Below are 27,258 nucleotides of genomic sequence, written 5' to 3' on the forward strand. Positions count from 1 at the left end.
TAACAGCGTTGATTTCAAAAAAACTTTGGAAAAAATATTTACTTTATTGCTAATATATAAAGTTTACAGTATGGTGATCCAGTGAAATAATAAGTGTATTGAACCCCTCTGAAAATCGGAATTGTGTTTGTAGTAATACATTATATAGATTTCTTTTCAATAATTCATAATGGTTGTATATAGCTAAGATATAAACTAGTATATATATTATTTTGAATAATAATATATATTGTTATAATAACACATTATTTTATTGTATATAATATACTATTTGAAATTAAATAAAAAGAAAATTTTAAAATTTAATTATGGCAATGCTTTACATTTGCTTATGTTTGAGTTGACATTTCCATGCCATTTTGACATTCCTTTTCTTTTGAATTCTGCACCACACGTGTTTGTTGTTATTTTCTTAACGCAAATACTTATTGCGTTACTATTTATTAATAATATAATTAATATAAAATAAATTCTACGCAAAATGGGTCGCATGAATCGTTCACGTAAACGTCGCGATGAAATGAATAAAATAAAGAAAGCACGATATGAGGCAAAGGAATTAATACGCTTGAAGAAGACGCTTGGACTGATTGACGCTGATGGCAATGAAATTATGAAGGATGTTTCCGATGTGGCACAAGTAAAGACAGCCAAAGAAATTAAAATTGTACGTATAAGAGTTAAAAGAATTAAAAGCTAATACAATATATAAATTATTTTAATAATTCAAGGAAAAGAAAACTAAAGAGGAGAAAGAATTAGAACATGAAATGCAGGAGCAACGTGAGAAAGGCAAGAAGATCAAAGTCGTCAATGAAAACACAGGCAAAGAACATATCTACAACAGCAAAACACTTAGAGATCAGTTTGGCAATTACCCACCGTGGTTCAAGCGCAATAAGACAGCGAAACGTTTACGGAAGAAGGACCATGCCCGCTCAAGAGACTTCAAGCAAGCCTGGACGACAATAAACGTGCCTTTGTAAATAAATTATAGTGATTGTTTGCTTAGTTTGTAAGCTATTTTTATAATCCAAAAAATAACAACTCCGCTGCTCTTAACTCATAGATGAATATGAGGACAATATTTAAATAAAAATCTAATGAATTAATTTTAATATTAAACGTGTAATTAGTTTTTTATAAAATTATCTTGGGTGTTGCATTTTAATGCAATTAAATTTTCAATCTACATTAATTTTTATGTGTTATATGTTAAAGATTAACGTAATTTGATAAACATGGAGGTTTCGATCAGTAATTAATTGGAAGAACAAAATTTTATTATGTTAATCCAATTTTTCAACTGGCCATATAGCTATTTCAAGTATTACCAAATAACCACTATCAGTGGTCCTGGAGTTATTTCTTTATATGTAAATAATTGCTTGAGACTGCAAGTACCAACGGTTCGAAACCTCTTTAAAAACAATAGTTTCTATTAGTATAATAGTCACTGTCATTACTGACGTAATAATTTAATATATTAAAACCAAATTATATTAATAATAGAAATTATTTTAAAATATGCATATTAAATAAATATAAAAAGGATTACCTATGAATAATGCATTGAGTTGATATAGGTTAAGAGATAATTTGTTTTGACTGAAGATTGTCAAGAATGTACTTTCGTCAGAATGGGATCTTTTCCATCAGGCGTAGTTTCTCTGAGTTCTTATACATCAGTGACCTGAAAGAGCTATAATCCGCCTGGAAGTATATAATCGATCCCTGTTAACTATTTTGGTTCGACCAAAATGTTTTACATGTTTTGAATGACTTCTATAACTAGCTGCAAGCACTAGAAAGGTGTATTTTTAAACGATCTCAATAAAAGCATAAATTGGTTTTGATGTGACACAAAACTAACCTATGTGTCTCCGTAACCGATAAGACTTCTGTCTAAAACACTAGTTCCATTTGAAGCTCGAAGAGAGTACCAAATATCTGTAAATGGCGAGATTATTCCTGCACCTACTACTCCCCAGTCACTCATAAAAATTTTTGTGTTGTATTTCATTTGCTCGTTCTCATACATTTCTTTATATAAATATTATTGTGAAATAGCTTTTAAAACAAATTAAAACTTAGATTTACCTCGCGCTGTGTTGTTGAAAAATGATGACGAAGGTATCCAGCTAGAGGTAGGATGCAGTTGCAACCTGTCTTGCGGAAAGACTCCAAGAGGTGAGCTCATTATGACACCACTATTTATACAAATAGCTATGCTTACTGTTCCAATGGTTCTAGCAAACATCTATAATATTTTCATAAACATGTGTAACAAACCTTTTCCATATTTCAATTAATTGTAATAATTTAAAAATATTAATAATTAATTAAATGAATGACATTAATATGACCTATATATACAATTGATATTCCAACATTACATTAATAAAGTTAGTATATATTTTATACAACTGTATGATAGTTCCCATTTCACATATATTTTTTTTATAATTTTTAATGTGATGTTATGTGTTTATACTTATGATTAATATTAAAATACGTTTTGAAATAAAATCCATATTTGCCGTATCATTTAGCGCACGTTTTCTTATCGGACTCGGAACTGAGACGTCATTGTTTTCTTTTTTATGTGCCAATGCACCAATAATATGTTTTGTGTCATTGATAGGAATGCTGTCATCAAAGCGTTCCTATGAAAGGCTGATAATCCGATATTGTGGTGATCCATTCACGGAAAACAAATATTTTCCATAACAACAAATATGACACGATTTCTGCATGAACCTAGTTTTCTTATCAATACATTTGAAATATAATGCAAATTTTAATAATTTATATTGCTTTGCAATAATGACTTTTTTCTGTTCCATCAGAAGAGAAAAATACTGAGCTTATTTTAACGAAGTACTATTTATCACTTATATACTATTTACCATGTACGAAATGGTCGTTATTCTGCAACTATTTGTGAATAGTGAAATAAATAAGTCAAGGGAAATACATTTTTTCTTTTGTTGAATTTATTTTTTTTTTGACCCTGATTCTGTATTTATACAAGTTTTCAACTCATTGTCAAATAAAGATTGTTGACCATTTTAATAGGTGACAGTTTTGTAGATGTTCGATTTTCTACTACATTTCCTGTCCTTGTTTGTAAAGACAACTGACTTCATGATAAAGAGTAGGGAATATGAGAGGTGCTAGAGAGTTACTTGACTATTTCTAAAGCATTTTTCAACTACCACTGTACTTCTAGTAATGTCTCCTATGTATAATATTATTATGTTCACGTAGATACACAACTTTGATCCATATTAAATTTTCTCTCCTCTGCATGGAGGTGACAAAATTACTTCATCTGGACCTAGTTTATCTTCAACATTCTGACCCATTCTTCTCTCAATTCTTTATTTAGTATAACAAAATTAATTTTCTTTCTCTGTGCTTGCTTTTCTGGATACTTTGGTAACAATAACAACAAACCACTTAAATGTACTTTATTAATATCTATATATATACATAGGTATATCGTTAGTTGTACTAACTCATTGGAATCAGGAAAGTAAATATACTTAAACATAAGACTAGGATTAATGAAATTATTTTATATATACGGACTATAAACTAATTAAATAAAAATTCGATTATTTCCTAAGACCACTAATGAAGAGTACTTGGCAATACTCGAAACAGCGTTGTATGGTCAACCAAATTTCAATAAATTTAATAAAATATTTGTTTTTGTTCTTTCTTTCTTTACTATTCGAATCCGTCTAACCTTTAAATAGTTTCTTTCGTCATAAAGACACGCCATTATTGGCAAAAAAAAAATTAACGTTAGAAATTATTTTATGTTCCATTAATTGTATTGGATTAGATAAGGAATGGGAGGTTAAGAATATTTGTGTTCAGCCTGGCTTCAAGTTGTTGTTGTTGTAGCCCACAGGGATCTCTGAAGCAGTTGACATGAAATGAATTACGTGACAAATGGGATAGGATATAGATACACAACTATTGTGTAAAAGGGAAGACAATTATATTGTATTGAGATTAGATTAGGGGATTGGTTGGAATTAAATTGCATTCAACCCGAATCAAGACGGAGAAATCTTATCACTTGTATAATCCGGATCTACCGGTCGATTGGACTAATGTTTGTGTGGGCAAGAAAATAGATCGGCAATATCATGGGCGTTAGAGCTGCAGTTGATTTCAAGCAATAAAACTCAAGCAATGAATCCTTAATGAGATTTATTTATTTAAATAGCTGAGCGTTTTTGGTTGACTGGATATGTCAGCACGTTAAAATTCCATCAAAAGTGACACCTTTTAAATCTGATTCCCTAGCAATATAACTATCTATGTTGAATATTACATCAATTTGTTAAGACCTTGAAAACTTATCTTCGAGAAATTTAGAAACAAAATTATTTGTTATTAACACATTTTATTTTATTAATAAATTATTTGAAAACATTAATGCAAAGGGAACTTTAAGCTCAATTTATGAATTTTTCTATAATTTTTTGTATTGCAATTTGTTTAAAAAATATCTTAATTTATTATTTTTAACAATTTACAACTACAAATTACTTGCTACGTTTTTGAAACTTTATTAACTCCAATTAATCTAAATTATTTAAAACTAAATGGCTTCCATTTACGAACTGCTTTTATGGCTATAAATTTAAGTGACAGAATGAATTTCTGGTGTGCAAATAATTAAAAAAATTATCAATTAAGTCGATAAAGATAATAATAAAAATAATAATAAAAATTTTAATAAAAAAGTATAAAATAATCTCAAACCTTAAAGAATAATCATTGTACACATAGACATATGGTATATATATATAAAAAAATTATTTACTATATTGACAATAATACATTTTGCGACTGACCGCCAAGGATTAAAACTAATTTGGTGTGTAAGTCGTTATAAAAATAAAGAATATTGTACATTAGCTGTAGTTTACATTAAAATATGTTTATATAAATAAATTAGTTATTTTATTGAATGGAACAATAATTACGTACACTGCATAAAACATCTGTGGTTGCTTGTGCCACTGGATCCAAACGTACCGCAGCACCTCTTTGTAAACGCGTTAAATGTTGCATATTTGCAGACCACAATGTAATTGCAGTTTTCTCACCACTATCTTCTGGTCATTCATCTTTTTTTTCCATTTCCATTTCAACTGTAACTTGCTGTTCCTCAACATTTCCTTGCATAATAGATGGATTACTCTTCAGCACAGAGCCACCAGTAAAACCAAGTATACCACAACCCACAGCTGCCAAACCGCCTGCTTTGAGGCCTGCCACTAAACCAATAGGTCCACCAACAAATGTACCTAACACAGCTCCTACCACAGGATACATTGCTTTTTTATAGGTAAGCGCACGTCGTAAGTCTCTTTCACCAGCTTGTACCTGTTCCAGTGCTTCTTCAGCATTATCTGCTATCACTTGTACACTCTCAGCCTGCACTTGCACTAGCTCACGCATGTCGTGGAACATGCCATTTAAATCACGTATTTCATGCTGTAAATGTTCCAGCTCATCCAGACAAGATTGTCGCTGTTGTAATTGGTATTCTTGTTGTTGAAAATTGGATTCAATTTCGGGTATAGTGCCTCTGTGTGCCAATGTGCTGCCTATTTCAACTGGTTGCGTTAATAGGTCAGCCGTTATATCATCATCTTCTAGGCCTTGTGAACGTAGCGTAGAGGTGGGCGATTTTAGTTCCAATTCTTAAACACAAAATTATTATTATTAATATTAAAAAAATATTTTCTTCTCCCAAATTAATTAGAATTGATTTACCTAAATACTCCCGCATGCCATCGAATGCCTTCTGTTTACCAATTTCCATCATTGCATCGAAACGTTCCAAGTCATCTTCACGCACCTTCTCACGCAATGCATCCATTTCCAGCATGAGATTTTTCATTTGCTTTATGACACGGGTGGCATTGATTTCCTCCTTTTTTATTTTATTCCAATCGCCCAGTGCAAGGCTCTTCTCTATGTTGCTACGATGATTTTTCAGCAAACCCAAGTGGTGTGGTATCGCAAGGTCATTAAATCGTCGCACGGAGACTTCCGCCTGTTTAAGCGGAATTTTATCGCTGCTTGTCATTCTGAACTTTTGAACTGTAATAATTTTACTTTGCAGTATTAAATTTGTGCAATTTAATTTTTACTTAAACTTCGCCAGAGAAAGTATTTTTTTATTGATTTATTGATAATTTGCTTTTTTCGTTTATTTAAAATTTTACTGTTGACAATTTTTAAACCTCTTTAAACGTTTGATGTAATTTTACAGATTGCAGCTCCATTATACGTTTGGGAGCTGTCGACTGAGTTACAATAATTACTTTTTCTTTTGTTTTGTAAATTTTCTTTTGTGCTTGTTTTTACTATTTCTCTTACTTTCAAGTTTCTTTGATCTTCTATTCTGGAATAAAATTTTATATCAAAACAAATACGAAGTTAGTTGCGTGTCTGAAAATCAGTAACAGCTGCTTAGGGTTACCATCACTCCATTTCGACAAAAGTATTAAAATTCTTGTACATATTATCTAGGTAATACTAGGTCTCTTAATAAAACTCAAGTAAAACACAAGTAAAATTTACACGAAAATACACGAACACGAACTGGAGGAACGCAGTTCTGTATACACAGTGTTACTCAAACTTACAACGAGTAAATCGTGGAACAGATCTACTATGTTCAGACAGCCAAATTTTCTTAATTTTGTATATATAAAATTTAGTTAATTACGAAAGTGTTCATACTGCCACAAATTAAGGATATCATTCATATGTTTTTTGTTTACAATTCGAATGTTAAAAATTACAAGGTCTAAACACCATTTGTATTGCGAAATTTTAAAAGTTGATTATTATAACTATAAAGGATGGCATTCAGTAGTTTTATTAACTTTAGTGGATATCAGGTATGTGAATTATAATTTTTCACTCTATTTTAAATTAATAACAGTTAGTTTTTTCTCTATATTAAAATATAAAATTTGCACTACTTTCAAAATATTTCCCAGTTTTATTAAGATCAACTGTCATTTATATTTACTTAAATAAATGTCACTTTTTCGTTATCTCAAATTTATCTTTTGCTTCAAATTTATCTTACGCATATTTACATTTGAAATTTGCTTTAATATCAGCCTTCGTTTATATGAAATTAAGGCCATTTTCCTTAATTTCGTTCTAACCTCAAAATTGCATTTTGTATGGAAAATCAAATTAATTTCACAGAAACGAAGATGAAATTAAGGTGTGTCTGAACGTAATATAACTTTTTCAATCGAGATTCACTTTTAGTACAATTTGTATTTTCGATTGGCACATCTCGAGCGAAATGTATAACACTCGAGATTAATTTTTAACTCTATAGATATTTTGTTATAGTAAAAAACTAAACCAATAATTAACAGCTGTTTTATTTGATTTGACAGATAAACTGTGATTTGATTCGAAATACGTAAATGACTACTAATACTACTACAGAAACGTTAGATTATTCTAAAAATGTACGATTGGACAACAAACATTGACAGATCGAGAGTAAATCTAGATTGAATCCAGATTTATCAATCGAAAACGTGATGATATTTTATTCATAATTAAACTTCATAATTAGTGTGTGTAACCAGAAAGCAATTCTTCTGCGAATAAATCAGAGATTTCGTAGTCAATGGTAGTAGTCTATGGTTAACATGAAAACAGAAAAGCGACGTCATGTAAACTAAAATAACAATTGTGACACGAATTTTTGTGAGACAAGTAAATGTTTAGTACATGCCTATATTCTGACCTCAATTATTTAAGGATAGTTTTTGCAACACGAGGAAAATGTCTTTCATCCTCAATAATATCAGGCGGAAAGTGCTAGGGAATGTCTCGATATAAAATGTGGAGAGCCTATAAGCTAATTTAATGATGAAGTGATCGACGTTTGCAAAAAAAAGGTTCGAGTTCTATTTATTTTCGTTTCATTTATAGTATAGTAGATACCAATCTGTATGGTAATATTTTTTTGTTTTGACAAGGAGCATTTTAAATTGCAGTTTAAGTTGTTGAAAAATCAGCAATATGCTTTCGCAGAAAAGTGTGGGCTCCATACTGATGCAGTATAACATGGAAGAGATTGACCTATAGTTTGTATGTGTGCAGCAGGTTTCTATATTTTATCCCACGAACTTCTCACTAGTTCAGCAGAAAAGTGTGGGCTCCATACTGATGCAGTATAACATGGAAGAGATTGACCTATAGTTTGTATGTGTGCAGCGGAGAAGGTAAACATATTATAAAGATTGACATCTAAGAATTTTGATGGTGAGTATGACCCAATTCACCGACTGAAATGAGCGGAGTCGAGGACACCTTTTTAATTAGGATGGAAGATATGTATTGATTTTATTGTAAAGTGAATCAGGGTTATTAGGAGTATTGTGCAATCATCTTAGATGCTTATGAATGTGAGTTCTTCTGATCTGTCCAAAAGGTTGAATGTGTAGAGGTTAACAATTATCAGCGAACAGTACCCTGTAGGACTTCTTATTTTAATTTTCTGGCTTTGGACATCTTTCCGATAAGATCAACAAAAGATATTCTACCTACAAGATATTTACAAATTTATTATTTCGTTATTTCGTTGAAACTGGAATGGATGATTGTTACATATCGATGAGTAACACCGTATGTGTCAAACACTTTAGAGATATCAAGAGTACACAATTCAGACATTATTATGGTAGATATTAGTTCTATTGTGATACCATATGATCTGAGTCGAAAATATAAAGAGTGGTACTTTGAAATAAACATAAATATATAAATAATAAATAAATACAATGTTCATACTTTATCTCCTAGCCAAATTTTCTTAGATTCATCTTTTGGTTATGGTGCAATGGTGAAGTCACTATGTACACTTTTATTCTGCTATACATTAAAGAAATAGGTACAACAAAATTTTCTTTTTATTTTTAAATAAAAAGAATTTTAAAAATAATTTTTAAATTTTTTTATTACATTACAAAAAGTATTTACAAGTAACTTAGTTTCGAGTTTATTACAACATTCAAAAGCTGTTGGCTTACACACATTTTAAAACTATTTACAAAAAAATCTTATTATACTTACAATTAGAAAGTTAATCATTGAAATCATTATTGAAGATACAAATCTTTTGTATGATTTACAATATATAAAATAATTATCAATATAAAGCGGTGTAGGATTAAATACAATAACATAAAGGCGTAGTACTTAACTAAAGCAAATTAAAACATTTATTATATTATATTATATTATATATTATATTATATTATATATTATATGTATAAAATTTTAATTATATAAATTTTTTTAATTTTACATAATTTTAAGTAAAAATTAAAAATGCAGTTCTGTTCATGTTACTTTAATTATAAATAATAATTACGAACTATTTAAGGTATTTAACGTATTTATGGACAATTCGCATTCGGACCGTTTCGACATTTCATAAGTAAATTAAGCATTCCTTCCAGTTTATTGGTGCGTGATTCTGTAGCGAAGAGATTCGTTTGAAGACGATTTATATCCTGTTGTTGTTTTTCCTAAAAGAAAAATTAATTTTATAATTGTAAATATTAACTGAAGTGCTAATCTAGTATTTTTATATGAAGATATCATGTATTTAATATCGACATTGAAACATTGATATTGAAGATATCAGGAAGTTTAAAACGTTTCAATAAAATGTTTATAAAAGAGCAATATCTGTCAGAGGTGATAGATATGTCAATCTTTATGCATGTTCTGCTTGTATGTTGGCAAGACGGAAAATACCGGACCATTCTAAATATACTCCTCCTGTGATGTTGAAAAACCTTAAAACTATACCTATATTAAAACTATTTTATCTGATAACGTTCAGTTGTTAGTACCAAAAATCTACTATAGTTGCATTGCTTCACTGGTAACGCAATATTCTTCATTTTAGATCCTACTTTATTCTTTATTGTCTTTACTAAAACAAAATTCATATCGATAACATATAATACATATGTATGTGCAACAAAAAGATAAAAGCTCCATTAAGTTTCTATTGAATTAGTTCGATATGTTATTGTATGTACATTCGTTATTAAAAGAATTTACTTGATAATTTTATATACTACTAGGTTAGGTCCTCTCTCTAAAAGTGGCTGTAAAACTTGTCCTGTAAAACAATTCTTTAGATAATTTTTATTTTAAAAGAATAATACTGAACACTTCTGATCAAATAAAACTACATGGGTTTGCTCATGAAACAAAATAGTTTAATAAGTTTGGTCAAAAAGTATTTTCGTAAATCGATCACCTAATTTCACAGCAGACCACTTATCTTAGTCGGGTGTCATTATTTTTGTGAGAACCATCAAAAAATAAATAATTCTAATAGCATAGATCCGGTCAAGAAATACATAAGGGACAGAGCTCTGAAGATATATGCAAAAACCAACAGGCTGCCCTACTAAGCACTATCTAATCTCAGAGTAATCACTAACCGCACGAGGCGATACGCAGATCTTAGACCAATCATTGAATAATAACGAAGATTTTGTGGAATACTCAATTTAGTCACTGAGATGGGTGGGACTCTGCAGAAACCCCCCAGCCATCATAGAGTAAAAGTGCCCAGATGCACTAACTCGGAAAAGGCTCAACATAAGATAAGATAAGATAATAGCATGAAGAAGTATTGATAAAAATAAAGGGTTTCCTTTAAATATTTCTATCAATAAATTAAAAGAAAAGTCATTAAGTAAACAATTAAACTTACTAATGTGTTTAAGCGACTTTTTAATGTGTCCACTACATTATACGTTGCTTGCAGTGACTTCTGTAGTTCATGCGTTTGTACACGTTCATTAGCTAAGGAACGTTCAATTTTATGTAGGCGAGCTACTACATTCTCGCCGCCTTCTATTTCATTTTCCAAATCCCGTGCTTCAAATGCATCATCTTCACGTAAGTCTAAGAAGAAAAACATATATCATATTAGACAAGTAGAAATTTGATTTTAAAATATAGCAATATACTTACCTATTTTTTTACAGCTTTGTTGATCTGATTGCAATGCAAAACCTTCACGGCACTTACAATAGTATGCACCAATCGTATTGACACAGGTCTGATCACATGGTTTCTCTTCTTTACATTCATTTATATCGTGTTCACAGTAGCGTCCGGTGTAACCCTTTGGACATGAACAAGTATCGGGTGTACTACAAGTGCCACCATTTTGACACCGTGTAGAACAGACAGCTGGAACAAAAATTAAAGGTTTAATTTAAAATTTATATAAAATTTATATTTAAATTAAAGTTTATTCAAATGTCTTATATTGGACACTGTATGTGGAGAGCATTTGTTTGCATAAAAAGCATTTAATAATTTTTAGAGAAGTCTTTGAAGATTGAATCCAATCTGTAGATTTTAATTTCTTAAGAAATTAAGAAATTAAAAATTAAGAAATTGTCGGTACTTTAAAGGCGAGTCCACCTCAAAGAAAGAGGGAGAGAGAGATTAATGGAGATATAGAGATTAATAGAGAGAGATTGAGCGAGCGAGAGAGAGAGAGATGTATTATGAATTTTTGAATATATATCACTATATATATCACCATGATAAATAGATCGTGGAAAAAACATATTTCATTTTGTAAAATATATTTTGAAGACCTCTCTTAATGACATACGTATAATGTTGATTAATGCACCGGGAGAAGTAAAGCTGTCTCCATCTGGTTTACATCCTCTATGTGAGCTTGTTTAATTATTCATATAATAGTGTTTGAGCATTACTTAGTTTTTATCGAATGGATAAAGAAAACTTTTCGCTTAGATCATTTGAGAACATACTTTGAGTATTTGACAGAATGATATACATCAGCTGAATATTTCATATAATTCTCAAATATATATTTATTTTTGTTTTATTAATGTAATAACATTGCCATCATATTATAATAAATTATCTAGATCTGTTAATATTTTAATATATCTAATATATAATGTATATTGTTGTAATATGAGTACAAAATATTACCTTATTTTTATAAGTCTATTATATAAAGTATAAGGTTATGATATGAGAACACTTTCTTTCTAAGTCTTCTTTATATCTGTGTGGTTTAAATATATTTCGGTAAAATTTTACCTTTTTTTTTAATAAATTTTTCCTTTTATAATATATAGAATTTTTAAATGATTTGTGAAAAACTAGTCACTTAATCCTTCGTTTATCAAGCAAGTTTATGTTTTCTAAATAAATAATACAAATTTTTCAAATTGAGAATTAATCTAATTATACCTCACTAAATTACTTCGAAAGCTTAAACAATGTAACTTTTACACTCAAATAGATGTCCAAATCAGTACAAAGGTTTAGGGCAAGAAATATGCCCGATAAGATTGGAAATACTGTCCAATCTTTAAAAAGATTTTAGAGGGAATGTGTTAATATAAGTTTTATATTATCTGCTTCTTTTATTTTAATTGTCTATATAAAAAAAAAATTCAAATTCTTATTTACGCTCCCGGTTGACTTATATGAGAGAAAGTTTTTTTTTTTAATAATTAACAAATTTTATTTGTTTCTCTTCTATTTTTTAATTATAAAGTAATTCTTACAGCAATGTAATTTAGCAATGTAACTTCAACACCCACAAACTCAAATAGACGTCTAAATCAGTACAAAAGTTTTGGGCAAGAAATGTGCCCGAACCTGTCCAATCTTTAAAGCGCTTTCAGAGAGAATTTGTTTATATAAATCTTATAAAAGAATATTCTCTGCTTCTCTTCTGTTATTTAAATTGTCAAAATTAAAAAAAAAATTTGACATTCACATTCTTACTTACGCTCCCGTTTGACATATATGAGAGAAAGCTTTTTTTCCAAAACAGAGCTTTTTAAAAATTAATAAATTTTATCTCTTTCTCTTCTATTTTTTAATTATAAAGTAATTCCCTCACACTTACAGTTCCATTACTTTCACCTCATTAAAAAATATCGAACACAAGATTTCACCATTAAAACTTACGTTTCATGCAGGAATCTGTGTGCGGCGTCTCACGTGTCCAGCCGTTGCAGCAGTCATAAGTGACCTGTTGTGCTGATTTGTGACGTATGACATCTCTGAATGCCTGTTCGTGCACCAATTGAACGCGTGTGCACATCTGATTTGCATGCATCTGTGGTTGACAAGGCGTGCTGATATGTTTCCAGATTGGACGAGTATATACCTCTGTGGTCTTCACAGGCATCGTTATTGTGCGTTGTTGCACGCAAATATGGCGTCTGCAACATTAAGAAAATTACAATAAAAATGAGAAATAATTTAAATGAGATTTCATTTGAAGAAGTGAAATTTTTATTATATGGAAAAGTTTCGCTTAATTGGTTTTGGCGTTACACAAACTATTTAAGAGCCACTATAAACTTTGCGATATAAAAAATACATTTAATTTGCACTTTATGTATAAAAATGAGTAAAGTTATTATTGCATCGATCTTTAATATTAATTGAATGCAATATTAAATGATTCTGTTGCTTGTGTTTTAATTTTTTTTATGAGTTTCTAATAAATTCCATATTTATTACTTGAAGTCTGCAGAGTCGTTTCGATTGCATTTAATTTATTCAAAATTTTATTGCAACGTGATCGTACTCATAGCATGCACAACTCTGCTCTTAAGACTATAAGTCTGTACAGCACTGCTAAAGAAGTACTTTAGTCTTAAATTCATATAATACCAATAGAAATAAACTTAAATATTTTAAATTATAATTTAGAAAAGAATTTTCGTTCAGGGAAAATAACTTACGCTACTCTAAAACTAAAAAAAATTAAAGTTTTATGTTTCTTCTTCTTGCTTGACTAATATTTAGTTCTTTCTGTACTGAGTCATAGCCAATTAGATCGTTGTCATTATAAGAGAAGAGCTGCCAACATTTTGCACTGGTAATTCTGCTTCAACTTCAATATAATCGATCTAATGCTTTTCAAATTTTTACACCTTTTTTGGTATAGTACGTCAACACCTTCGAAAAATGCACTTTCCCATATGATAATCAGACGGTCAATAAATTTTAATTATTATCTTATAAAGATCTGTACTTTGTAGCGGGGATTTTATTTTCTTCTACAGATTTCAACTATATATGTTATTAAACTATATGTTCAACTATATGTTAAGATCGCTACATAATAATGAGGTCACAGGAAGGAAGCACTATCGAAAGACGAATCCTTTCGTCATCCACTCCTGGATGCGTTTTTTAATTTCCACTCTTTACTGCTGATTGTATTGATATTAATATTATATTACTGTATTAAATATCTTATTCAAATATTACTTACTATAACAGCAGTTCGAGTAATTCATGTTATTATTTTTTTACTCTTTGTGGACCATAAATGTTTTCAAATTGAAAATAGAGATCAAATGTTCATTATTCCAGTACTAGGTTAGATGTTATGAAAATACTACCTTACTATATATTAACTAAACAAACATCTCATTAAAAGATGTATATTATATACAAGCTCCAATCTTGTGATGCGATGAATTTTGCAATGAATATAAAACTTGCTTAGCTGTTACTATACTATCTAATAGTTCTTTATGGCACGATGTATAACAATCACTTTTAATTTTAAAAAAAATTATATAAAATTATCTGTAAGTTGTTAAACCAGTACTAGGTGGAGGTCTTTGAAAAATGCACCTTGAACAGACAACCTTTAAATAAAGTATAAAATTATCTGTGGACATTTCGAGGTAATTATTTGGTTCTATTCCAAATAACCGTAGTTATTAGAGTGAGCCTAAGTCAGTCTTCTGCCGTAAGGATGTGAGTGGGGCAATTACTATAACCTACATCAGGCATAACACCTAGTTTTTCAACTTTTGGTATAGATTTATATAATTTTTAAATATTTAAAAATATAAAAACAGACAATATAACAGACAATTTGAAGGTATTTTTTCCATTTTGGCAATCATTTTCAAAGAGTCTGAAATGACTCTTTGACGTCCACCCAATTTATTTAAAAAACAATTGAATTTTTAAAAGAACATTAAAGCTGTTTGAAATCATTTGATAAATTTTTGACTTAATACTGATTCGAACACCTTCCTGCAATTAAAATACTTGCAACAGAGTTTGTGTAATTACTTAGAAATTCCTTAAGTAAGCAGTTCAAGTAAATAAATCAGCACTCACATTTACGAAATATAGTATATGTGCAGCAAATTCTTTAAAGAAATTCTGTTTCTGTGTAAAATAGACATAAATTCTGGAACCTATCACTTGCTGACAGCAGGCATAGTCCAGAAATGAGAAAAATTTATGCATGACACCAAATTAGCATTTGCTGCTTTTGTTTTTAATGCGTTTAAGCCAAAAGCGAAAGATACTTCCGCGTTGCAGCAAAGCAATTGAAAAAAAAAATACAGAAAAAAAAAATTCAAAATAATACTAAAAAAAAAACAAAATTACTGAAAAAAAATCTAAAAAAAAGTGCATTTGAATTGCACAGACACCAGACTACAATGTGAGAATTTTAATAAAATGCTTTGGAGATGCAGTAACACGGCAGGCAACCTGTTTACTTTACATACAATTCCTTAGCCTTTTTATTGCTGTAGACGCCAACCAAATTATGGGGCACTACGAAGCGGTACTGCCAAATGCCACGCAACATAAACTATAACAAGGGGAGGAAAATGTAAAACAACATTCAATCACGACACACCAAACTGTCTGCTGTCATTTCTTACGAAATACGCGCCAATGATTATAGGTCGTCGTTGGAAGTACGGTTATATGGACCCAAAACTGAACGCAGAAAATAATGAATTACGTTCGGGCAATGACAGATAATTTGCACCTTCGTTCGCAAAAAGGAGAGCAACTTATTATCACCAATGCATCTTTTGACAGGCAAGTGCCCATATATTGTGTAATGCAACGCCCGATTTTAAATGCTTTCTGAAAATTATGAGTTATGAGAAAAAAATTTTTTTATTCATGGTTTTTAATAATCATATTTGATTTAATAAATCCTTTTAATTAGAAATTCAAACTTAGTTCTTCTACTTTTTTAAAAGAGTATACCTGAAAACAGAAATAGAGGACATAGAAATAGAGTATACCTGAATACAGAAATAGAGGACTTAAATGATTTATTTTTACCCACGACCCATACTTAAACCGCATTGTCATTATATGATACTGATGAATTCTACAGTCATTGTGAAGCTAGTCGGAGTTTGAACAATTTTCATTTCTCCTAGATTTATTCTTATTAGAAGTCTTCATATGTCACTTGACAAGTATGACACTGACTCAATGATTTTACACCTATGTCTATGTTTCAAATTTTTGGGACTTGGATATTTGGCATTTAATAGTCTAAATTTTGTAATTATAAAATATATGGCCTGTAAGTTTATTTTGATTGATTGATGAATAATTGAACAGCTATGAACAGCTATGTTTCAAATTTTTGGATTATGTTTCTAAATTTTGTAATTATAAAATATACTGCCTATAAGTTTATTTTGATTAATTCTTTTTCTTCTTTGTTTGATCAAAAGCAAGTTAATGCACATTCAATAGTGTCTGTGACCATTTAGATGATCCAAGGCCAGCATATCTTCCTAATGGAATATATATTGCATTTGATTTGAGAGAGTGCAATTATAGATTAGTGTTATATTATAGTGTGAACATCCACAGAATCAAGCAATTTCAGCACTCTGTCTTTGATATATTTTTCGGTACTCTTGACTCTCAACCCGTTGTGTAGCTTTTAGCATACGTCTTTAGACAATATTCTGATAAATTATTTTGAATGATTGAACAAATCATGTCTATCAAAAGACTTTAAAAAGTTGGAGAAGTATTCTAAGGAAAAAATAATTCAAACGAAAGTTATTGAAAAATATATAAAATTGTTTTTCTAGTAGTTGACTCAGATACAAATTTTTTTTCTTTAAAAAAGTAATATATATATTTATATATATACTTGTACATGACTGTATTAATATAAATATATGTATCAAAAAATGTATATATAAATAAACAAATATTTGTATGTATTATAAATACAATTCTGTGACAACCTATAGGTGTTATATGGTAAGATTTTTGTCTGATAAATAACTAATAAACTAAAGTTGATTGAAAAGAATATTATATCCGTATTTTTGATAAATGATTTTTAAAAGTCATTTGTTTTATTAAATTTAAATTTGTTTATATTAAAAATTGTATATACTTCAATTTAAATAATAATAACATTCAAATAATGCACATTTGTATTTCCTGAAGATTTCTAGATCAGTCGATCGATCATATTTGACAATGTACAGCAAGTTCATATCTTGCGTTCATCATGGCAGTTCGATGCCCATTAATATTATGCATGAATTTACGGATTTAAGCCAAATTATGTTAACCCAAAATATCAAAAATGTCAAAAATATTTTTTTTTTGGACTAATTTCAGACTAAAAAATGCAAACCATGCAGGCATAATTACAAGCAAAAACATGGATGCATGGTTATCTTCAACTTACGACCGAAGTTGTCCAAAAAAAGAAGTAAGCTACAAATTTTGGTACTTTTATGCAGTTATGTGGATTGTTGTTGACTAGGTTGTTTTGTTACAAAAATTATTGTTTTTTTGAAATAATGTTTTTTTGTTTGTTTATGATGTGCATTCGAAACTGATTAATTGGATGGTTGTCTTGTCTTGAAGTTGAACAAATTCGTTGATTGATGCTTTTGTAATTAACTTCATTTCATTTTTCATTTTTTGCCCTCTGTTTGATGTTCAAGTTGTAAAGTTTGTAATTATTCGAGTGCATTGCCTTAGTTACATTTCGTTTGTAATAGTTTTCTTTTTCCAAAATATTTAATCATTTTAAAATACAATTTTAATTAATTTTATTTATCCTTTCCATAGTTGAAGTTCACTTGTCATGTCTTTCTTTCGCTCTTTTGGTGTCTACTATAACAAACCTATTTTCACATTTAAAAAAATTAATTTTAATTCAAAAAGAGACATCATAGCTTAGCCTCAGGTGGTCTTTATATGAATCCACCGTCTATCTTTTACTGCAGTCAAATTGCCGTACTCATTGATTAAATTGTTTGTTAAAGAATTATAATTTCAAACAGCTTAAATTGATAGACAAGTTAAGTAGCCGGGGATTAGGTAAACAAATCCGTTTAATATAAACATTTTTGAGTTATAAATAAATTCAATTTCATTTTTAGCAAATAATTAATAAATTTATGAAAGCCTGAATAAACTTTTTAAAGTTAATCGGCAATATAGATTAACTCAGTTCGGTACAATTATTTATTGGTTCTATGACTATAATATATATAGTTCATACTATATCTAAATAATCATTGAATCATATATATATAACTATTTTCAACAGAGAATTCAAATGGAAATTTTTGCGAGCACAAATTGAAACCAAGATATGAATAACATGACAATAATTTTTTGAAATATGTACCCTTCAATTCTTTGGTGGATAACTTGATCGATGCTTTGATCTCTATAAATATTTTAATAAAACTTTTTATACTATAAATATTTGATTTAATAAGAGATAATTTATCTCCAAGGGCATAAGCTAGAACACTTTGTCTTAAGCATCAAGATCGAAAAATTTTGATGTCTTTCGTTACTTTAATTACTGCAGCTACCATGGACCAGTACCTATGTTGGTATCTCTATTTTGATGGCATTAGTTTCATATTTCAAATCTTTCTAAACTTTTATCATGTGCAACATATTATTATTATGGATAGGCTATGCGTGTACTACGACCTGAAAGATCTTTTGTGCAGATATGTAACAGATAGAGTATTTCTGAATGTATTCTTTATATATATTACTGTGGCATTTGCTTCTTTGAGTCCGCACTTCAAATAATAGCTACATATTGCTTTATTTTAGCTCTTCACTCGGGTTCCAGTAGTACTGCTTAAGTCTTCTGTCCGTTGTCTTTTTATCAGAAAACTGGTTTAAATTTTATGTAGAAAATTTTAAGAAACTTTGCATAAGTTTGGTATATACTATTAATATATTTTACTACATTCCATTTGCTGAGCCGATCTTTAATTTGACAGCGTAGTATGATTTTGTCTATTTATATAGATTCGTTTATTTGAGACCAAGTTGATGTGCACTCTATTCATTAAACGAAGATAATATTTTGTGTTTAACCAACTAGTTATAATTTATTTTAAGATAGCTTTTTAAGTTAAAAATGAGATACAAATCAAATGTTTAAGAAATACTTTAGCACCTTTATATTGAGCCATACCAGAGAACATAAGTAGACAATCTCTGCATTGTTGTCTTTTCCATTTCAATGGATCTTATTATATGAATTACTAACCGAACAATTCTTCAATTGTTTGGTGATTTCAACACATTTCTCAGATTAATAAAGCTTTCAAGAAAAGGCATATCCGAGATAATGAGTAGATTTTCTCTGCGTTGTTATTTGCTGCAATTCCAGTGTACTTTAGTGAATCCTACTATATGAATTATAACCGAATAAATTCTTCAGAGAGTTGAACGAATTTCCTAGCTTAATTAAGCTTGCGAACATCCAATTCTGAAAATCTTTTCCTGATGTGATTGCGTATGATCATCAACAGGTTTTATTTTACTCTTTTACTCTTGATGGCTTCCTTGATGAATGCTTATGTACCAGTACAGATATAGACATCTCTACTTAAAGACTCCTAAAAATGTTATATTCTCGTTTTGAAATTTGTTAATGAGTTATGTTTCTTTTTTCATACACATATCAAAATATTTTCAAGACCGTTGCATTGTTGCAATAATAAATTGGGTCTGTCTTCAATCCGATAGACCGAAACTCTTATTATTAATCTGTTTATGGTTCCATAATGCTGTAGTAACTAAAATAATTGTTTATCACAACTTTTATGTTAATCAGATGAACTTGATTTAAAAAAACTTTGATTTAGATTATGTTAATTTTTTTTATATAAAATGTATTTTTTTTTAAATTAGCTCATAACACCTAAGACACCTAATAAATAAATATAATTTTTATGACCTTAAAAATTCATATAAATCACATATAAATCGTTGTGGTGAAAAATTAATACCTTTATTAATTAAAAGCCAGCATCTTTTAGTAACGACAATACCGTACCTTAACAAATTAATTTTAAAAACTAACACGCCCTGATTTTGGAATAAGGTTTGTGCCGGTTTTGTTCAAAATTAAAATACATACATTGAAACCCAATTAGATTTCTTTAATATTAACTAAAAAAAAGACATAAAGTTAAGAATAAAAGAATTTTAAATACAGCGTCCTAAATTAAAAGCTGTTTCGTTTTTTAAAAAAGAGCAGTGGGTACATAAAAAAAATGTTGATTAATTTGAAAACAATAAAATGCTTTCAATGTAAGACGAATGAGAAAGGACGGCTGCATCTGAAACAACAGATCTTCAAGCGAACTAAATTATAATTCGGTGACCTTTTCTTGACTTAACTTTATTCAAGTGGAAACGCGTCAGCGTTTCTCAACTTCCAAACTTTTAATCATCGTCGCTGGCTTCATTAGTCTTAATCAGTTTATGTACGGTTTATTGCCAAGAAGTGGAAATTATCTTTGAAGCATTACTTTAAGATAAATTATAAAACATATTATTGTATTTTAATTTATTTACGCTCCAAAGTGATTATATATAGCTTAAATTAAATTTATTTTAGCTTGTAATAATTAAATGTACATAATACTCGTAAGTATTATATCTATAAACAAGATATAAGTGCTCTATTTCAGTAGTCTTAATTGGAAAGAATAAATACAATTGACCCATTTTACAATGCACAATTATGTTAAGTAACCCTTAAGTGTTCTATAGTGGGCATTAAAATGTCACTTCAATTGAAAAGAAATATCAATTTAATGTTAAATTGCCAGTGAAATGTGTCTTGTAAAATTGACCATAAACCTATTTTATACAATATTAGTAATGATAATGATATACATATATCGTATAATTTAGATGTTTTTTATTTATAACACTTTTTAGTCATCAGAAAACATTTTCAGTTCAGGCATTTCCTGCAACCAAAATTCATATAACCTCTTCAAACATTTTATATGTATTAATAAAACTTGCTTTAGTTTATAAAACTACAAGATAATACAGTGAATGAAGCACCAATTCCTATAAAAAAAGAAACGTATTGTTTTAGACTGATAAAATCAGTATATTTAACCATATCTTTCTATCTATTATTTGGTTTATAAAGCAGATTAAGAATGAAATAAAAAGTATTTAGACCCTATATAAAGTATATTGGCTTGGATTTAGCGTTAAGAGATATAGGTATATGAATAAAATTTGACTTATAATATAATGGAAACTCAGTTTTTAACAACATCAAAACTACTTTATTTTTGGTTTCATATCCATCTATATATACAAAATGAACTATTTATTTGTATGTCGCCAATTGAAGTAAAAATTTCTTGGCCGATTTTTTGAAAATTTCTAAGTTTATTCTTCTTAGTACCGGATATGTTGAGAAAATCGTTTTGTCCATATATACTGACTGGTGGTATTCTCCGATAGGTGTCGTAACCATTTTAATTGATATTCGTTGCTTTTTAATAGTGATTAAGTTTAGTGAGTGCATTCAGCAGAAGACTCGGGTCCTAAGAAGAGAACTAAAGAACTACACTTTACTTTGCCAGATTTTTAGTTGTTTTGTTAGCATGTAATTCCTTATTATTAGATATTCGGAGCAAAATTATTTTGTATATATACCTGACTCATTTATGAGCTATATAAAATTATGAACTATCTTGAGTTTGAAGGTGGAAAATTTAAAACATATATTTCATATTTACTGTCTAACTGAACTGATATGTAACAATGTGGCCTCTATTATAGTCTTTATGTCTTTATTATAGTAATTTACTTCGAAACAGTTTGCACACATCTATCTATCTATTCAAGTCATGCTCAATAATATTTTTTAATCGTTCTTGCCTTTATTGTAAACGAAGGCAATAGTTATTAAATTATTAGATAGATGAACTTATGTTATGACAACGCAGAACACACCCCTTTTTTTACTGTAACAGGTGGCTCACATTAAGAAAAAAGTTAATAGTCTAGATTGGACCAATAAATCCCGAAAATGTACTGAAATAAATTAGAGCGAACCCAGAGAACTAGCAAATAATAGAATCATATATGATTCAAGTCCTTATCTGATTTAATAAGACGCAAACACATTTTTATCTAGCAGTATATATTAATTTAAATACAAATTATGGAGTGACACTATAAAATATCTGACCCTGTGTTTTCCCAAAAATTTGATTTGGAATCACTGCATCAGGACTAAGGAAACAAACTGTATATAAATGTTCGCAAAAAAAGGCAAAAAAAAGAGTTTGGAAAGTAAAATTTCCAACCATAAGTTAATCAACAGGACATCTTCATTCAATTTAGTAAACTGTGTTGAATTCAGGAACTATTAAATTAAGAATTACAAAAATTTTAAATATTATCTTAAAAAGAATATTTAAAATTGCCTGATGGATCGGAAACTCTGATATTCATAAACATCTTTTATTGAAATCAGTACCAAGTGCAGTAAGATTACTACGTCTAAATTATTCAACAAAACAAATACTTATCCTAACAAATCTTTAGCTCCGCTTAGAAGAATTCAAGCCATGGAGGAAATATTTACCAATATTCTTTCTGTCATTCTTTAAACAAAAAAGAGTTTTAACAATAAAAGTGTTGTAGATTACCAGATTTTCCCAGTGTTGATTAGTTGATCTAAGCGCAGCTAGAAGAAGAAGTAAAGGTGCTACCTTTAAGCAACTCCATTAAATTACAATTCACAACTTAGATACTTTAAAAACTTTAATTTTAAAACCACTTCTATGCTTTTCCACTCTAGAGGGTTAAATTGGGTTAAAAATAATTTAAAAATTTTTTTAAAAAAGTGTTAATCTTGACGTCAAGGCTATGTCAATTGCAATCTTAAGTGTTGTAGAATACGAGTATTTATGAAGTGCTTCTATAAAAACAATATTAAAAATTAAATTTGATGGTTTCTTAAGAAAACAATTGGTTGCATTTGTTCATTATTGAATTGGCTGAATTGGTTGAATTGTAGATTTAATGGCAGATATGACCTAAAAATTGAATAAGTAATTTTGCAGAAAAAAAAGTAATGTGATGGTTTCTTTCACAATTAAAAACTTCTTAATGATGTTGCACTTTGAGCTACAAAACATATACAAAACATCTAACCATTGTTATGAAGTTGTTGTTTATATTTTTATATAAATAAATAAATTAAAAAAATTTTAATCAAGCTGAACACTTATTAGGTATTTCTAAATATTGCTAATAATTTTTTTCCTTTTTATTTAACATTTGTTGCATAGAAATTACATTTTGTTTGGTATTTTCCAACACAACTAATCAGTTCGTACTAAAATGTAATTAATTTATCGGTTTTATCTCTGCCACAAATATTTCCAACAACATCAATCACTGTTGTTGCAACAACTGCAGTCAGTTTATCAGTGACTTGCCTTAGCGCAATCTAATCACTTTGCCACTTTGCCACTTGCAAACTGTGTGTGATTAACACTTCAATTCTGGCTTTATCAGTAGCCACTTGCAACCAACTTCAATGCATTTACGCGATTGCTGCAACATTCGCCAAGTTAATTGTGGTCTTAGCCACATACATTTTTTTTCAATGCTTTTTGTTGGATAATTGGATAAAAGTATTTTTTATGTTGGATAAGTGTATCTTTTAGAAAAAAAACTTTTTCGACTTATGGAGTTACTGCAAATAAAACTTTTGAAAGAAAAATATGTTTATATGCAGTTGTGTATGCACTTAACTTTACTACGCTTATGTACTATACACTAATTCAATTTAATCTAAATCAATATAAATATATCAATTGCATGTCTAGCTTATAAATGCAATATTGGAAAATAGAGCGAGCCTTTAAGGTCGATCATTTACTTGTGTACTTCTGCCTAATTACCATAGGCTGCAAAAACATAATATTTGGGAATACATCTAAGCAGTAATCTAACCCGGAGAACACACATATTCAAAAAGCGCAACGCTATGGGTCTCAAGCTGCGAAACTTATTTTGGATTCTCAGTCGAAATTCCAAACTGTCATTAGATAATAAGCTACTAATATACAAAACTGTACTAAAACATATATGGAGTTACGGAGCTCAATTATAAAGTACCACAGAAAACTCAAACCTGGCAATTATCCAACGGTTACAATCTAAAATACTACGCCTGATCACATATGGACGTTGGTATATAACAAAAGAACAGTTGCATAAACAACTACGTATTCCGACAATCAAGGAAGAAATATATTGAATTACAAAGAACTATGCTCATTGTAAATATATGCACCCAAACCCACTGGTAATACACCTAATGTCATCTTCCAACACGTTTACAAGGGTGAGAAGAAAAACCACAGAAGACGTCTTAGAAATAAAGTTTATATTTGAAGTCACTTAATATAGATAAGTCACTTAACATAATACAGTACATATGCAACTTTCTATTCAGATCGTAGTAAATGCTAAAAAATACTAAATAAAAATTATTGCATGTAATAGGAAGGATTACTACTGTTCGAGTAAAAAAATTCAATCAATTAAAAATAAATAAAAATTTTGTTACAATTCATTACTGTTCAAAACCTCTCTACCAAAAATCCTTGTAACCGAACTGTAAAAAAGATCACATTTTTAATACTTAATTTATTAGCAATGCGAAGCACTACCTTTATTAGAAGAGGTCGTAAAGAGTTTGATATAATAATATACGTAGATTTTTTTCAAAGGAGGTTGGAATAGTTTAAAGTCGAAAAAGATATTTTTTAGTGAATAATTGTAATATTTCAACAATCAAAATCTTCTTGTTTTTATTTCTATATCTGTTTGTAGGAACTATGATAATATATGGTCAAGGTTTCTGATTTTTGGTAGACTTAAAATCCGAGAAATATATTTTTTAGTGATCAATTTTAGTATATCAACAATCAAAATCTTTTTATTTTTAATTATATATCTGTTCATAGATATCATGACAAAGTATTGAAAAATCGTTTTTAAAAGGTAGGCAGGTTATTTTCTATAAAGAAAATTCTTAAAGAACTGAATATTTTAGGTAGGCAAAATTAAATGCTTCTAAAACTTTACAAACAATCTTTTATTCAACACTTTATTATTAATCATTGGAATATTAAGAACTTTGTATATATTTATGGTTTTTTCCAGATGTACTCACATTTTTTACTTAATTATATATTCCCAGGTCTGCTCACATTCGGTATTAAAATTTATATAAGTAAAATTCGTGGTATAACTTCTTAAATAAAAACTTTAAGATAACACTCAACTGCGTCAGGTAGCAGAGTTCCTATTAGAGTGATTTTATATATACCTAAGCTTAGAACCTTGTACCCTCATATAACCAAGTTAAGCAGCACTTCCTACAAATATGCCATTGACCAAACTAAAAATTTTACTAAGGCTTTAGTGGAATAGAATCTAAAATGACGTTGCACCACTCGAATATAGTTATATAGTATATATAATATAGTACAAAAAAAAATAACATTTATTTAATTTAACTTCATTTTATTCCTATTCATGATATTTGAACTATCATATGTAATTTATATGTTATATATGGTATACTATATGTTATACACAATTAAATATCGTTTTTTATATGATATTACTGAACCCAATCAGTAGACAATTTTGTCCGAAATACAACGGTAACATTCGTGAAAGGTATGGACTAATAGCAAATTTTGATGGAAAATTGTTGCAAGTACTAACAGGATGACAAGGCATGGACTAGTAATTAGAAGAATAGTAAATTATAAAAACCATTAACATACGTAGTTCAGAAATTGTCTTGTATTATAACAAATGTTAAATATATTTCTACATAATATGATAATTTTGATTTTTATTAATAATTTTAAGTTCATTATTGATTGAAAATTTTGTTAAACAAATTCAAATGTAATATAAATAATTTTATAAAGTGCTAGCATATAGCAAATTATGCATTCAAAAAACATTATTATTTAATAAAATGTATTTAATTAGACGATCTTGATTGGAATTGTTGTTTAGAACATTAAGAATCGTGTTAATGTAATTTTTATACCAACAGATGTGGATATGAATTCAGACAACCCAGTGAAGGAATTATGAAATTACAGTATTACGGTATGGTTTCTTACCACTAATTATAATTAACGTACTAATAAAACACTGTATAATAATCTGTCGCGTTGCCCGGTAAGATCCACATTTTAACGGCTAATAACCCACTCTCTTAATGTCGTTTCTTTTGCAGGACAGACTGTCACTGGTAATACTTACTAATAAATAATACTTTTTATTCTTAATAGTGAATATAAGAATAAAAAGTATTTGTGTGAAAGGGTTTTTATTATTATCGCCAATCATTTCAAAATGGTGTCCTATGACAAAAGCGCTTGTTAGAAGAAGCACTTCTAATAGAATTACTACCGAAATTCAAATTAAAAACCACAAAGGCGTTAATGTTTAATTTTAATTGACATATCGTAAATATAAATAGCCATGAAAATTGAGTAAATCCTCTATCCATGGTATATTAGTTCAGTTGTACATTTTTTAACTACATCATTACCAGAGCAAGCTGCATATTGCAGGCATTCATCATGGAAGTGTCATAATTTGCAAAATGGGTTGGTTGGTCTATTGACACAACAAGCTGGCTCGCTTGTCTATCATAGTTAATTTATTATTGAAATTCATGAGTTTTAACCATTTGTTCGGTCGTCAAAGTGTCAAATTAAAAAAAAAATGTTAACTTATAATACATAGATACATATAAAAATACTCAATAAAACGAAATTCATATTTGCATTTCGTAGTACTCGTAATTTTGTTTGATTTCAAAGTTATTGTGACATATGCTGTATTAAATCACTTTTTCTTTGTTTAAGTACATACGTGCAACTATTATGTGAAATAAGCATAATTAAGAATTATTTACAGTTAAAACTTAAAATAAGTTAAATTTTTTTATATATTTGAATA

At 28.9% G+C, this 27,258-nt stretch overlaps 3 protein-coding genes across 4 annotated transcripts in view; 1 reads left to right on the forward strand and 2 right to left on the reverse strand.

The window, feature by feature from the left end:
• The first annotated feature begins 387 nt into the window (after positions 1-387).
• LOC119668972 (18 kDa learning-associated protein of slug-like) lies at positions 388-1,125 on the forward strand. The gene is made up of 2 exons (XM_038078676.1): positions 388-667; positions 732-1,125. The coding sequence occupies exons 1-2, from the start codon at positions 482-484 to the stop codon at positions 984-986; spliced, it is 441 nt and encodes a 146-aa protein (XP_037934604.1). The 5' UTR covers positions 388-481; the 3' UTR covers positions 987-1,125.
• A 3,650-nt stretch (positions 1,126-4,775) lies between these two features.
• On the reverse strand, positions 4,776-6,446 carry LOC119668210 (syntaxin-17). Its single transcript, XM_038077653.1, has 2 exons — positions 5,806-6,446; positions 4,776-5,732 (listed from the first exon to the last, which is right to left on the reverse strand). The coding sequence occupies exons 1-2, from the start codon at positions 6,119-6,121 to the stop codon at positions 5,146-5,148; spliced, it is 903 nt and encodes a 300-aa protein (XP_037933581.1). The 5' UTR covers positions 6,122-6,446; the 3' UTR covers positions 4,776-5,145.
• Positions 6,447-9,415: 2,969 nt separating this feature from the next.
• Positions 9,416-27,258, reverse strand: part of LOC119668209 — a 34,012-nt gene continuing 16,169 nt past the window's right edge. For both annotated transcript variants that reach the window (XM_038077652.1, XM_038077651.1), the window contains exons 3-6: positions 13,078-13,334; positions 11,080-11,301; positions 10,817-11,010; positions 9,416-9,608 (exon numbers count right to left, since the gene is read on the reverse strand). In XM_038077652.1, coding sequence (XP_037933580.1) covers positions 9,477-9,608; positions 10,817-11,010; positions 11,080-11,301; positions 13,078-13,334 — 805 coding nt within the window. In that variant the 3' untranslated portion in view covers positions 9,416-9,476. The remainder of the gene's footprint in view (positions 9,609-10,816; positions 11,011-11,079; positions 11,302-13,077; positions 13,335-27,258) is intronic.

Source organism: Teleopsis dalmanni, chromosome 1 (assembly GCF_002237135.1).
Source record: "Teleopsis dalmanni isolate 2A chromosome 1, ASM223713v2, whole genome shotgun sequence".
Lineage (NCBI taxonomy): Eukaryota > Metazoa > Arthropoda > Insecta > Diptera > Diopsidae > Teleopsis > Teleopsis dalmanni.